The following is a 13,940-nucleotide window of genomic DNA, read 5'->3' as shown; positions in this document are numbered from 1 at the left end:
AATGGCAGAGTTTCTTTGGTATTAAGTCCACTTTCTGATTGTTAGTGTGGGCGCTTAAAGGCCTGAGAAGCTCTACATCAGCGAGGTGAGTGATGAAGCCTTCTTTACTACTGAACTAGAAATAATACATTTGTTTGCTTATTTGAGTTGGTATTATAAACACATAACCAATTATTTGAATAACTGTTTATATTAGGTGGCAGCTCTTGAATAATTAGCTGGCGTATTTCTGGAGCAGAGGATCGCTATATTTATTTAATTAGCTAATTACAGCAGGCACGCGTTCTTTCACATGCTCTGCAGTGGGTGTTGCCACCCGCGTGTAAGAGGAACTGAGAACCATCTCTCTGCTACAGAGTGATTGCTTTGTGCGGAACTGCAGTAGAGCGTTTGGCTTTAATTTTTGCATTTTGGGGCAGAGTATCCAGAGATAATAAAAATTTATTTAGAGAGGCATAGACAGTTCTACCAAGGAGGAAAAGTAAATGGAAACCTTTGTCTCAAGGAGAGGAAAAAAGTAGAAGTAGTCACATCAGTGAAATGATGAAGAGTTATTATGAGTCCAATACAGATAATTGTTTTATACCCCCAGAGAAGACTCAGAAATGGGCTTAAATTATAGCTAGACTTTGACTAAACATTAAAAAAAAAGCCAATAAACTATAAGTACAGAATAGATGTCAGACTAATGTTTATGACTATTATGTAATAGTCATTGTTTTTATTTTGCCCATTTTTTTCATTACCAAATAAATGTTTTTCATGCCTAAGTTGTGAGACTCTATCTTGACATTATTCTAATAAGATAATATACATGCAAGGACATTAAAAATTATGAAATAATAAGCCAATATAAGCAAGTTTAATATGTTATAGATCAGATTTTTATATGGATAGCTTTTTTTTAAATTTATGCACTGTCTTCTCAGTTGACTTAGGCTGGTGCCAGATTTCATAGGTCTTTTAATTTATTGATGCAGGTTCAGACATAATACTTAATTTTTGCTCTACAAGAGGAAATTCTGTCACTTAAAAAAGCAACATATTCTTTTCTCACTTGATTTTTAAAGCTCATGTTGGTCTCTACATGTTAAAGATACAACCATAAGCATTTAACTATTGAAAATTAGATTTCGCGTTGTCATGACGCAATATATGCTCATAGAAACAGCATGTCCTTGTCGCAGCTCCAGGTTCCTTCACACGCTTTGGAACATATTCAGAGCACATCCTTGTTAGGAGTTTATAATAATGTCAAATATTGACTCTCTTTTTATTTGGATGACAGAATTCATCATCTGGGAAACTTAAGATTAAGCACACTTTTATTTCAGAATCTCCAATCCATGTTTTAATCCTACTTTTTTAGGATCTGCAACAACTGCAACAACTTCAACAGCAGAATCTCAACCTGCAACAGTTTGTACTGGTCCATCCAACAACCAACCTGCAACCAGCGCAGTTTATCATCTCACAGACGCCCCAGGGCCAGCAGGGTGAGCACCTCCTTAGAGCTTATTAGTGGTGCGCCAAGGCTGTCCACTTGTCCACACAGATGCTGACTATTATATTTTGGCCCAGAAGCTGTCCATTAAAACAGTGGTTTTTTTTTTTTAATTTAATTTAACTTTAAGCTCAATATTCATGTTGAGAAAAACTTTGTCATGCATACCTCATTATTGAAGGTCATCATTCCCTGCCTTTCATATGCTTACACCGTAAGGAGTACTGTGAGTTTGACCAAAAGTCTCAATTAAATTCTTCAACTGCTGCACATATATTGGATAAATTGCTTCTAATGTTTTGATAGTTTTTCATGGGAATGTGTTCAAAGAATGTGGGCTGAGGATTTGAGCATTGAAAGTATATGCTTCTAGCAATTATTGGTTTTCTTTTAAAGTTTAAGAAAAAGAGGGTATCATGTTAGAAACTGTACAAATTTGGGGAGTTATTAAAAAAAATCTTCAAGGCCTTTTAGTGCTAAATGTTGTTGTGTTATTTCTGTATAAAGTGCAATCATGTTTGTTGGGCTGGTTAATGGAATCAATATAGACAGTATTAGAGTATCAAGGCTTCAACCCAAGGAATATTAGTGCATTACTGCTTCCTCATTATTTGTTTTTTAGCCTTTTTCTTAACCATTCAAAAATCTTTTGTTGTACACATACGTATTCCACTTTTAAACGGATAAGATAGCCTGCCCCTTTCATGACCTAGACAGTTCTCTGGTCTAGCATATACTAGCAGCTTCTAATTGCTTTTGGGTTAAGAAGTAGAGTTTTGTGGGTTTGTTTTTTTTTTTTTTTTTGGAGTTTCAAGTTGCTTCCATTTAAAATACTTCTTCACTTTCATCTATTCCTTCCTAAAATAAAAAAATTGATCAACCAGAGAGGCTAGGTTACACCAAAGACATACCAGTTTTACATTTTTCCATATCTTCTTGCCCAAATTGTATTTAATAAGACTGAATTTAATACGACTGAATTGTATTTAATAAGACTGTAGGCAAATAAGACCTTAAGAGTTTTAAGACCAGTAGGACTATCAGGATATCAGTTGAATTTTTCACGTCACTTTCTTATGCCATATGTTCAAGGTAATCTTTAATGTTGGACATAACATGTTTGTGTTTTGTAGGTCTCCTGCAAGCGCAAAATCTTTTAACACAACTACCTCAGCAAAGCCAAGCCAACCTCCTACAGTCTCAGCCAAGCATCGCCCTCACCTCCCAGGTCAGTTTTCTTCCATGAGGGTTGCTTGCTTTTATCGTGTTATCTTGAGATACTTTGAGGCTCTGTCTAATTCAACTCCCTAATAAAAATAATTCGAATAGTTTTAAAAAACTCACCAAAATTTCAAAGCTAGGTTTTTCAGCTTCATAGAAAAAAATGCTGCCAAATTGATGTAGTCTTTGAAAACCTTCAGCGAGTCCCTATTTTGTTACATGTTCATAAAGAATAACTATGTTAGCACTGAATGAGCAATGCATTCTGGCTCTTTGACCACCCTCCCCCCTGACATATGACAGGAGAGATTACCACTTGATCTAGACACCTAGTGCCTCGTTAAAACCGTCATTGTTCTTTGCTCTTGCTCAGAAACTGTGAAGAGACTCTTACCTCTGTGTTTATTCCCCATCTCAACTTTCGTGTGTTGCTTTAGCTAATTTCTTCCAGAGTTTAACTATAGAAAAAGTACGAGTCTAGGCATCTAGAGATTAAGGCTTTAGACCTAGTTCTGTTTCTTTCCTAGCTGTGACTTTGAGCATATCATTTCTCCTTTCTGCACCTCCATTTCCTTATCTGTAAAGTAGATGATTGAACTAGCTGATCCTCAATTCCCCTGCTATCTCTGATTCTCTTTGTTCATAACTATGGAAGTTACCACTTGATACTAACAAATTACTAGATTTGACCAAATTCAACAACTATTTATGATTAAAAAAAAAAAAAACAAAAAAACTCTTCTAAGAACAGAAAGTAACTTTCTCAACCTGCTAAAAGGCATCTACCAAAAAAAAAAAATTATAAAGACTGAACAGTTATCCACTGTTACCACTTTTATTCAGCATTGTACTGAAGAGCCTAGCAATGCAGTAAGATAAGAAAAATAAAGAACATGTAGGTTAGAAAGCAAGGGTCTCCTTTGGCAGACAACATGATTATCTATGCAGAAAATTCAGAGGAATCTACAAAAATGTTGCTGGAATTAGTAAGTGAACTTAGCAAGTATGATACAAAATTACTTAGTAACTTAGCAAGCAAGATACAAAGTCAATAGACAAAAATCTGTATATTAATAAAAATCATTTGGAAATTGAAATTAAGAAGAAAAATATTTGCAGTAATTAAGAATAAATTTAACAAAATGTTTATAAGACCTATACATTGAAGACTACAAAATCTTGCTGAGTGAAATTGAAGAAGACCTAAGTAAATGGAGAGATGTAATGTGTTCATGAAGACTTCGATTCATAAAACAAGATCTCTCCAAATTGATCTATAGATTCAACACAATCCCAATTAATATCTACAGCTTTCTTTGAAGAAATATGTGTGATGTTTCTAACACTTGTACAGAATTGAAGAGGTCATGGAATAGGCAGTTTTGAAAAGTGAGAAAGTTAAAGGGTTACTCGTTGTCTAGAATTATTATACAACTATGGTAAGAAAGACAGTGTGATAATGGCATGTGAATAGAAATAGAGCAGAAGTCCAATAGACTTGCATCATCAAGAACCAACTGGCTATCCATAGGCAGAAAAAAAAAGAACCTCACTCCTTATTTCACAACGATATTATTGTTGTTGCTCAGTCACGTTCGACTCTTTGGGAACCCATCGATTGCAGCACTCCAGGCCTCACTGTCCCTCACTATCTCCCGAAGTCTGCCCAGGTTCACATCCATTGAAGCAGTGATGTCATCCAACCATCTCATCCTCTGTCACCCTCTTCTCCTTCACAATGATATACAAAGATTAATTTGAAATGGGTTGCAGACCTAAACTTCTAAAAAAAAACATAAGGGAAAATCTTTGGGTCCCTGGATAAGGTAATTTCTTAAGTGGGACACAAAAAGCACTAACCATAAAAGAAAAAAAGTAATAAATTTAATTTCATAAAAATTAAAAGCTTCGGTTGAAAGAATGAAAAGAAAAGCCACAGACTGGAAGAAAATATTCTTGAAACTCATAAAAATAAAAGACATATCCAGATTATATAAAGAACTCATACAGCACAATAAGACAACCTGTTTTTTTTTTTTTTAAGGGGGTGTGTGCATAATATTTCAAGATATTTTACCAAAGAAGGCACATTAAATACCCAATAAGTGTATGAAAAGATGCTCAAAATTATTAGTCATGAGGAAAATGCAAATGAAATATCACTACATACCCAGTAGAACGGGCAAAATTAAAGACTATGATAATACCAAGTGTTGGTGAGAATATAAAGCAAACCCAGCTCTTAAACGTTGCCACTGGGGTTGCGGATTGATGCAGGCCCTTTAGAGAAGAAGTTGGAGGTTTCTTATCAAGTTAAATACACCTTATGACTCAGCAGCTGTACTCTCAGAAATGAGTGCATTTGCTCACACAAAGACCTGTATGTGAATGTTCATAGAGCTTTTATAAACAGCCTAAACAGCCATCAACTGGTGAATAGATAACATAAATTTTGACATATCTAGATGATGGATTGCTACTCAGCCAAAGAAACAAATGTATTTACGATACATTCAACATCATGTATGAATTTCAAAAGCATTATGCCAGGTGAAAGAAGACAAACATAAAAACTGTATACTGCATGATTCAATTTATGTGGCATTTTACAACAGACAAAGCTATAGGGACAGAAATCAAATCAGTGGTTGCCAGGGGATGGGGCTAGGGGTGAGGATTGACAACAAAGGGCCCAGGAAATTTTGAGGGTGATGGAAATTTTCTGCATCTTAATCTCTTATAAGAGTTTTATGACTAAATATAGTTGTCAAAACCCATCCAACTGTACACTTTTAAATGGTGCATTTAATTGTGAATAAGCGGAATTATGAAAATGAGGTTGAAAAGAAAACCTACAGCAGCAGTTCCTTTCTGACCTACGAGCTTTGTAAACAGTGGCAGGGCTGACAGCTTCATCCTGACTCCTGCTCACTGAATTTTACTCTACTATTTCTAGATCTGGCCCAGTCCAGCCTGAGGTTTCTGGAGTTGGGGTAACTTATCTGTAACCACTCCACCAAAAGGTACCCAAGCTATTTTTAGTCCTTTACTATTTGAGAATGGGGCTACTTCAAGCCTGGAAATAAAGCGACTGTCTGATAGTTGAGACACATCTCTAACCATCAACCAGTTTCAGTGGGAAGTTATAACCACATAGGACTCTAACTTGGTTGGTAAAGTTTTGGGTTCCTCCAGGTGGTCAGGTTAAAATTTTCTCAGTGTCAGCATGCCAGAGAGATTAATTTTGTTGTCTTCATTGAAGAGGGATGGTAGAGAGGAGCTTACCCCTAGTGTAGGCATGCGCAATTCCTATTATGTCATTTTCAGGGGCAGTTAGTTCAGGTGGAGAGAGCATATTACTAATGAAGTAAAATTTAGGGGAAAATTATAAGGAAAAAAGTATACAACCAGAGGCTCCATCTGTAATCCTGTCCTGTAATCTCTCACCTGGGCTTCTGTTCACAGGGAGGGTTGGCTGAGCAGTTAGGATGCAGTCAGGGCAGCACCTGTCACTAGTGAGCACTCAGAAGAAGGGTTCTACTCGGAGCTTGTGAGTCAAAAAAGATAGATCATACCCTTATGTCCCCAAATAAACTTTAGATGGATTTAAATAATTAAACATTTTTAAAGACATTGAAGAAGCAGGATACTTTTAGCTAGAAATAAGTCAAAGCTTTCTCAGATTTGAAGCAACCGCAGATAACTGAGGAAGAAAAAATAGTTCACCCAAATGATAATTCAAAACTTACATACACTGAAAAATAAAAGGAGAAAAGCAGAGTGGGAAAATTATTTTATTAACACAACAGACAAAGGCTTAATTTATAACATTTGATGAGCTCTTTGAGAATAAGGATACCATTAATATATAAATGGGTTATGGATGTAAAGTTAATTCACATGAAAGGAAGTACAGGTAATAATTAACACATGGGAAAATTTTGGCTTTAAGTTATAAGAAATAAGAATTAAGGCATTAGCAAAGTACAGTTTATTCCTGAATTAGTAAAACATTTTTTAAAACTGCTAACACAAATCATGTGGAGAACATTGTACACTGAGAACCAGCATTATGATGTATACCAAAAGCCGTGAAATTGTGTGTGGTATACTCTTTATCCAGTTACAGAAAAATCCTTTGTGAATTTATCTCAAAGAACTAATTAGGTGGAAAAAATGACTGTATGCACAGTGTTTCATTGTGGTATCATCTATGTTAGTAAAAACAAATGAAAACTGTCTAACGATAAAGAAATGGTTAAATAAATTATTATTATGATATTATTACCTTTCAGCCCACCTTTGACAATTAGGATGACTGAAACACCATAGTAGAAAAAATTGAAACCTAATAATGTTAGGGGAGAAGAGCAGAGTATAAAATTTTGTTACTATAATTACAGTTAAGGTTAACAATAGATCAGTAGATGTGCGGGAGGAAGAAAACTTCTAGAGGTTATGGATAAATTTAACAGCGTAAAAATGAAGCTCTATGGAAGAAAACTTGAACAAACAGTCAGAAATGAAGCTATTAAGTTATTTAAACTATAGGTGATTTGTTTTCCCCCCTTAAAATAGTTTTTAATAATCTTATTTTTTATAATATTCTATTACAAGTAGGAGATATGATAGTGATAAGACAGGGATGGTTCCTGCTGTTTTGAAACTTATAGTTTAAGTGACATATTTGTGATACAGGTTCTTAAAAGTAAAGACTGATTTCTTAAGTGACATGAGATGCATGTATTCAGACCATTCGAAAACTCAAGGATAATGTATTTCATTTTTGTATATTCAGGTCTTTTCCACAGATGTACGTGTTTGACCTTAACTGTAATTGTAGCATATATAGCATCACGCTCTGCTTTTCTCACTGGGTGTTACGTTGTACCTGCCACAGTGTTACATGGTCTTCATAGTTCTTGAATATAATTGTTCCTGTAAATTGTTTACTTGCAGCATTCCAGATATAAACTTAAATTTCTTAGTGTATGTTTGTTCTTATTCTTCTGTTCCTTCTCTAACAGCCAGCAACCCCAACACGCACAATAGCAGCAACCCCAATTCAGACGCTTCCACAGAGCCAGGCAACACCAAAGCGGATTGATACTCCCAGCTTGGAGGAGCCCAGTGACCTTGAGGAGCTTGAGCAGTTTGCCAAGACCTTCAAACAAAGACGAATCAAACTTGGATTCACTCAGGTAGGATGAACCTACCTTTAACTAAAGCTTCCTTCCTTGGCCAGGTCCAAATATTTGCATTCCATGTCCAAAGAGACTTCTAAGGAGCAGAATATTTTTCAGGTTTGTTTTTAATTTTGGACTGTAGCTTTTTCTTAGCCATTTCCTGCATTTGTAAGTTTAGACTTTCATCATTTTTATTCATGTATAAATATATAATTTACTGTTATGCTAAAATTGTTAACGTTTCTCTCAGAACACAGGCCTCTGAAATTAGAATTATACCCATAAATGGTGAGAATTTAGAGATTATGTTGGGGAATGAAATAACTGTAATATACTGAGGGCTGTGTCATTTGAAAAACATTTGGTTCTAGCCCTTCGTGTTGTATATAATAAGTAAGAATGAGAGGAATAAAGATTACCTTATTCCTTTTATAGTAGCTGAAAGGGGAAATATTTGAAAGACTTGTTTAAAATAGTTTGTGGGCAAAAGAAAGCAGTAATGGAAACACATACACACACAAACACACGGTAATACCAAACTGAGGCTGATTAACTAAATAGGAATCTGTTGAAGATGAAAAATCCAAACTAACCAAAATCCAAATTAAATTTTAAAATGTCACCTAACAGAGGGTTTTTAAAGTGGAATGAATTTAATGGTTTAAGCCTGTTTAAAGCTCTAGGTATATAGCTTGTTGTTCTAACCATTCCTGCTGACTTACTCTTAGATTAACGTGTCACAGATAAATCAGAAAAATAATTAAGCTGAATGACATTTATGTAGTGATGCAAGATCATTCAGTTCAGTTCAGTTCAGTTGCTTAGTCGTGTCCAACTCTTTGGAACCCCATGAATCGCAGCACGCAGGCCTCCCTGTCCATCACCAACTTACACAGTCCACTCAAACCCATGTCCATTGAGTCGATGATGCCATCCAACCATCTCATCCTCTTCATCCTCTTCTCCTGCCCTCAAGCTTTCCCAGCATCAGGGTCTTTTCCAATAAGTCAGCTCTTCGCATCAGGTGGCCAAAGTAATGGAGTTTCAGCTTCAATACCAATCCTACCAATGAACACCCAGGGCTGATCTCCTTTAGGATGGACTGGTTGGATCTCCTTGCAGTCCAGGGGATTCTCAAGAGTCTTCTCCAACACCACAGTTCAAAAGCATCAATTCTTCAGTGCTCAGCTTTCTTTATAGTCCAACTCTCACATCCATACATGACCACTGCAAAAACCATAGCCTTGACTAGACGGACCTTTGTTGGCAAAGTAATGTCTCTGCTTTTTAATATGCTGTCTAGGTTGGTCATAACTTTCCTTCCAAGGAGTAAGCGTTTTAACTTCATGGCTGCAGTCACCATCTGCAGTGATTTTGGAGCCCAGAAAAATAAAGTCTGACACTGTTTCCCCATCTATTTGCCATGAAGTGAGGGGACCAGATGCCATGATCTTCGTTTTCTGAATGTTGAGCTTTAAGCCGACTTTTTCACTCTCCTCTTTCATCAAGAGGTTCTTTAGTTCTTCTTCACTTTCTGCCATAAGGGTGGTGTCATCTGCATATCTGAGGTTATTAATATTTCTCCCAGCAATCTTGATTCCAGCTTGTGCTTCCTCCAGCCCAGCATTTCTCATGATGTACTCTGCATAGAAGTTAAATAAGCAGAGTAACAATATACAGCCTTGACGTGCTCCTTTTCCTATTTGGAACCAGTCTGTTGTTCCATGTCCAGTTCTAACTGTTGCTTCCTGACCTGCATACAGGTTTCTCAAGAGGCAGTTCAGGTGGTCTGGTATTCCCATCTCTTTCAGAATTTTCCACAGTTTATTGTGATCCACACAGTCAAAGGCTTTGGCATAGTCAATAAAGCAGAAATAGATGTTTTTCTGGAACTCTCTTGCTTTTTCTATGATCCAGCGGATGTTGGCAATTTGATCTCTGGTTCCTCTGCCTTTTCTAAAACCAGCTGGAACATCTGGAAGTTCATGGTTCACGTATTGCTGAAGCCCAGCTTGGAGAATTTTAAGCATTACTTAGTGTGTGAGATGAGTGCAATTGTGCGGTAGTTTGAACATTCTTTGGCATTGCCTTTCTTTGAAATTGGAATGAAAGGGACCTTTTCCAGTCCTGTGGCCACTGCTGAGTTTTCCAAATTTGCTGACATATTGAGTGCAGCACTTTCACAGCATCATCTTTTAGGATTTGAAATAGCTCAACTGGAATTCCATCAGCTCCACTAGCTTTGTTTGTAGTGATGCTTCTCAGGCCCACTTGACTTCACATTCCAGGATGTCTGGTCTAGGTGAGTGATCATACCATCATGATTATCTGAGCCGTGAAGATCTTTTGTACAGTTCTTCTGTGTATTCTTTTCACCTCTTCTTAATATCTTCTGCTTCTGTTAGAGCCATACCATTGCTGTCCTTTATTGAGCCCATCTTTACATGAAATGTTCCCTTGGTATCTCTAATTTTCTTGAGGAGATCCCTAATCTTTCCCATTCTATTGTTTTCCTCTATTTCTTTGCATTGATCGCTGAGGAAGGCTTTCTTGTCTCTCCTTGCTATTCTTTGGAACTCTGCATTCAGATGCTTATATCTTTCCTTTTCTCCTTTGCTTTTCACTTCCCTTTTCACAGCTATTTGTAAGGCCTCCTCAGACATCCATTTTGCTTTTTTGCATTTCTTTTCCATGGGGATGGTCTTGATCCCTGTCTCCTGTACAATGTCACAAACCTCCATCCATAGTTCTTCAGGCACTCTATCAGATTGAATCCCTTAAATCTATTTCTCACTTCCAGTGTGTAGTCATAAGGGATTTGATTTAGGTCATACCTGAATGGTCTAGTAGTTTTCTCTACTTTCTTCAATTTAAATCTGAATTTGGCAATACGGAGTTCATGATCTGAGCTACAGTCAGCTCCTGGTTTTGTTTTTGCTGACTGTATAGAGCTTCTTCATCTTTGGCTGCAAAGAATGTAATCAATCTGATTTTAGTGTTGACCATCTGGTGATGTGCACGTGTAGAGTCTTCTCTTGTGTTGTTGGAATGCAAAAGTAGGAAGTCAAGAAACACCTGTAGTAACAGGCAAATTTGCCCTTGGAATACAGAACAGCAAAGGCTAATAGAGTTCGGCCAAGAGAACACACTGGCCATAGCAAGATCATTAGGTGAAATAAAATTACTGAAGTATAGATTAGATTGGGTATTTCAATAGAATCAGGAAAAGCCTGATGGCTTTTTCCCCAGAGAATATAATTACTGTTTGAAATTTAAGCCAGCACTAAAATATTATCCAAATTATTTTATGTTGAAAGTGTTGTAACATACTACCTACTCTGGTAGATAAAAAATCAAGGATGACATCCCTGTTTTGTTCCTTATATTTCTTTGGTAATTTATTTTTGCTCAAAGGAACATTATATATTGAGAACATAAAATGTTTTTTAATAGATATAATAATTTTAGAGAAAATGCATATTTGTGAAGAGTCTCAGTTATGAAGAAACAAATTGTAATTCACAAAGATTTTAGTACTTCTGAACTGTCTCAACCATCTGACTGGCTTTTAAAAAGAAAGCTAAGATAATATAGAACTAGATTGGTAGAAATAAATTAATAAGCTTAAATAAGTATAAGGCTGGCATGTTTAGCAGTGCTTCAGCTCTTAAGCTATTAGCATAGCATACTCTTCGTTTCCTAGGAGATTGTTGCCCAAGTGATATGGCAGGGCTGTTAAGACTTTTAAAAACCTTTAACTTTTATACCAAATAGTGGTTCACCTTTCTGTGGCATTTGACCCAACACACTCTTTTTGTCCTTCTCTCTCTCTCTTGCTTTTTTTTTTTTTTTTACTATTTATGTATTTGGCTGTGTGGGGCCTTAATTGTGGCACACAGACCTTTGTCACCTCATGCAGGACCTTTCACAGAGGTGTGTGGGCTCTCATTGTGATGCACGGGCTTCATTACGCCGCAGCATATGGGACCTGGTTGCCCAGTCAGGGATCATACCCACATCCCCTGTATTGCAAGGTGGATTCTTAACCACTGCACTAGCAGCAAAGTCCCTCTCTTTTTTTGATAAAGGAGCTTCCCTGTGATCTGGTGTTCTGCTTATGGTTTTATCCTATTATTTGACACACACACCACTTCCTTATTTTTCAAAATGACTTTGACTTAGCAGTGGCAACATTTCACAGACCTTGACTATGTGGATTAAGGCGCACATTACTGATGTGGGATGGGAAGATCAACATGTTTTATGTCAGATACCTCAATTATAGTTTTTTTAAACATTGCTTAGTATGCAGTTTATACACATTCACTCAGACGGTGAGTTAGACATTCAAGTTATTAGTTGAAACAAACAAATTCCTGTTCTCTGAGTAAATATACGCATTATTAGGTGTTTTAAACAGTATTTTCTAACTACATAATTTGTTATTAAAGGATTGCTGTAAATGTTATTACATAATTAGAAGGCATGCCGTATTCTAACACCATCCCTCACATGTGATACATTCATTATTTCCTAAACTCAATCTTCATTCCTCTTTTTCTCTGCTTTTTTAAAAAAAGAAAATCAAGTGATATTATTTAGTTCAGATTATGTATGAGTTAACTGTTCAGACATTTACTCTGTGAGGGAGAACCCAAGGTGGTTGTGTATTACAAAAGCACTAAACCAAGCTTATATCAAATTAGTGAAAATTAGTATATTAACTGAGGCATCTGTTGCTTTTTAGACAATGAAATTATTTAAGTGTGATGGTCTACTTCTGTTCTACTTCTGTGAGATAGTATATTCGGAGCTGTCAGTAAAACCTTTTATGATTTTGTATCTGTGCTGTCCAGTAGGATAATCACTATCCACATGTGCCTATTGAGTACTTGGAAGGTGGCTAAGGAACTAAATTTTTAATTTATCTGCTTTGAATTAATTTAAATTACACATGCAGCTGGTAGCTATTCTATGGGAAAGATTAGAATATAGATCAGTTGGCGTTCAGTTCATTTCAGTTCAGTCGCTCAGTCGTGTCCAACTCTTTGCGACCCCATGAATCGCAGCACACCAGGCCTCCCTGTCCATCACCAGCTCCCAGAGTTTACTCACACTCATGACCATCGAGTCAGTGATGCCATCCAGCCATCTCATCCTCTGTCGTCCCCTTCTCCTCCTGCCCCCAATTCAAGTATTCTCAAAGTCTCATTTTATCTTTATCCAACATTTCTCCTCTGTTGAACTTTTTGATACAGTTTGCTCACCAGTAAGAAAATGGAGTTTAAAAAGAAATATTCTTTCTTTTCACTGACTAACCCCTTATGTAAGTGCTAATAGACAATGTTCTATCCAAAAGGTGGTTTATAGGGGAGATAAATCAAAGGAGTGAGATATTCCTAATTCAAAACGAATGTTGCCAAGATAGTTAGGAGTTGACTGTCTTACTAGAATTAGCTATGTAGTATTTTGGACCAGAAATGTTGCCTTTCTGTCCTGTCACTAAACTATTTGAAATGAGAGTGTGAATTATTTCTACTATATAACTGATGGCTCAGACAGTAAAGAATCCACCTGTGATGCAGGAGACCCAAGTTCGATCCCCGGGTCAGAAAGATCCCATGAAAAGGGAATGGCTACCCACTCCAGTATTCTTGCCTGGAGAATCCAGAGGATAGAGGCTACAGTCCATGGGATCACAAAGAGTCAGACACAATTGAGCAACTGACACTTTGTATTACCTATATATATATACAATAAGAGAGGTTTCAGCTGGAGGAAAAGCCCTCCATACATTTCAAAGGCTTATAGAGAAAGATATTTTTTGCAGTATATTCAGGGGATCATTGTTCTATTGCTATAAGGCTACCAAGTTTCCAGTGCCCATAAAGGTTTTGACTAAATGGGTCAAAACTCTCTACTGTGAATTTCTATAATGGTTACAGAAGTAGTCTTTTTAGAATACCTGGTTTTTATAACAAACTTTGAAATCCAAACTAAGAGTGCAAAGGAGATTTTTTTTTCACAGC

The 13,940-nt window shown here is 36.6% G+C and overlaps 1 protein-coding gene across 6 annotated transcripts in view; it reads left to right on the top strand.

Annotated features, from left to right (window-relative positions):
• POU2F1 (POU class 2 homeobox 1) overlaps positions 1–13,940 on the top strand; it is a 399,485-nt gene that overhangs the window by 345,577 nt on the left and 39,968 nt on the right. For all 6 annotated transcript variants that reach the window (XM_055587185.1, XM_055587184.1, XM_055587187.1 and 3 more), the window contains 3 exons: positions 1,370–1,496; positions 2,638–2,732; positions 7,753–7,926. In XM_055587185.1, the coding sequence (XP_055443160.1) occupies positions 1,370–1,496; positions 2,638–2,732; positions 7,753–7,926 (396 nt within the window). The remainder of the gene's footprint in view (positions 1–1,369; positions 1,497–2,637; positions 2,733–7,752; positions 7,927–13,940) is intronic.

This window comes from Bubalus kerabau, chromosome 6, assembly GCF_029407905.1.
Source record: "Bubalus kerabau isolate K-KA32 ecotype Philippines breed swamp buffalo chromosome 6, PCC_UOA_SB_1v2, whole genome shotgun sequence".
Taxonomy (NCBI): domain Eukaryota; kingdom Metazoa; phylum Chordata; class Mammalia; order Artiodactyla; family Bovidae; genus Bubalus; species Bubalus kerabau.
This window is presented reverse-complemented; position numbering and strand designations above follow the sequence as displayed.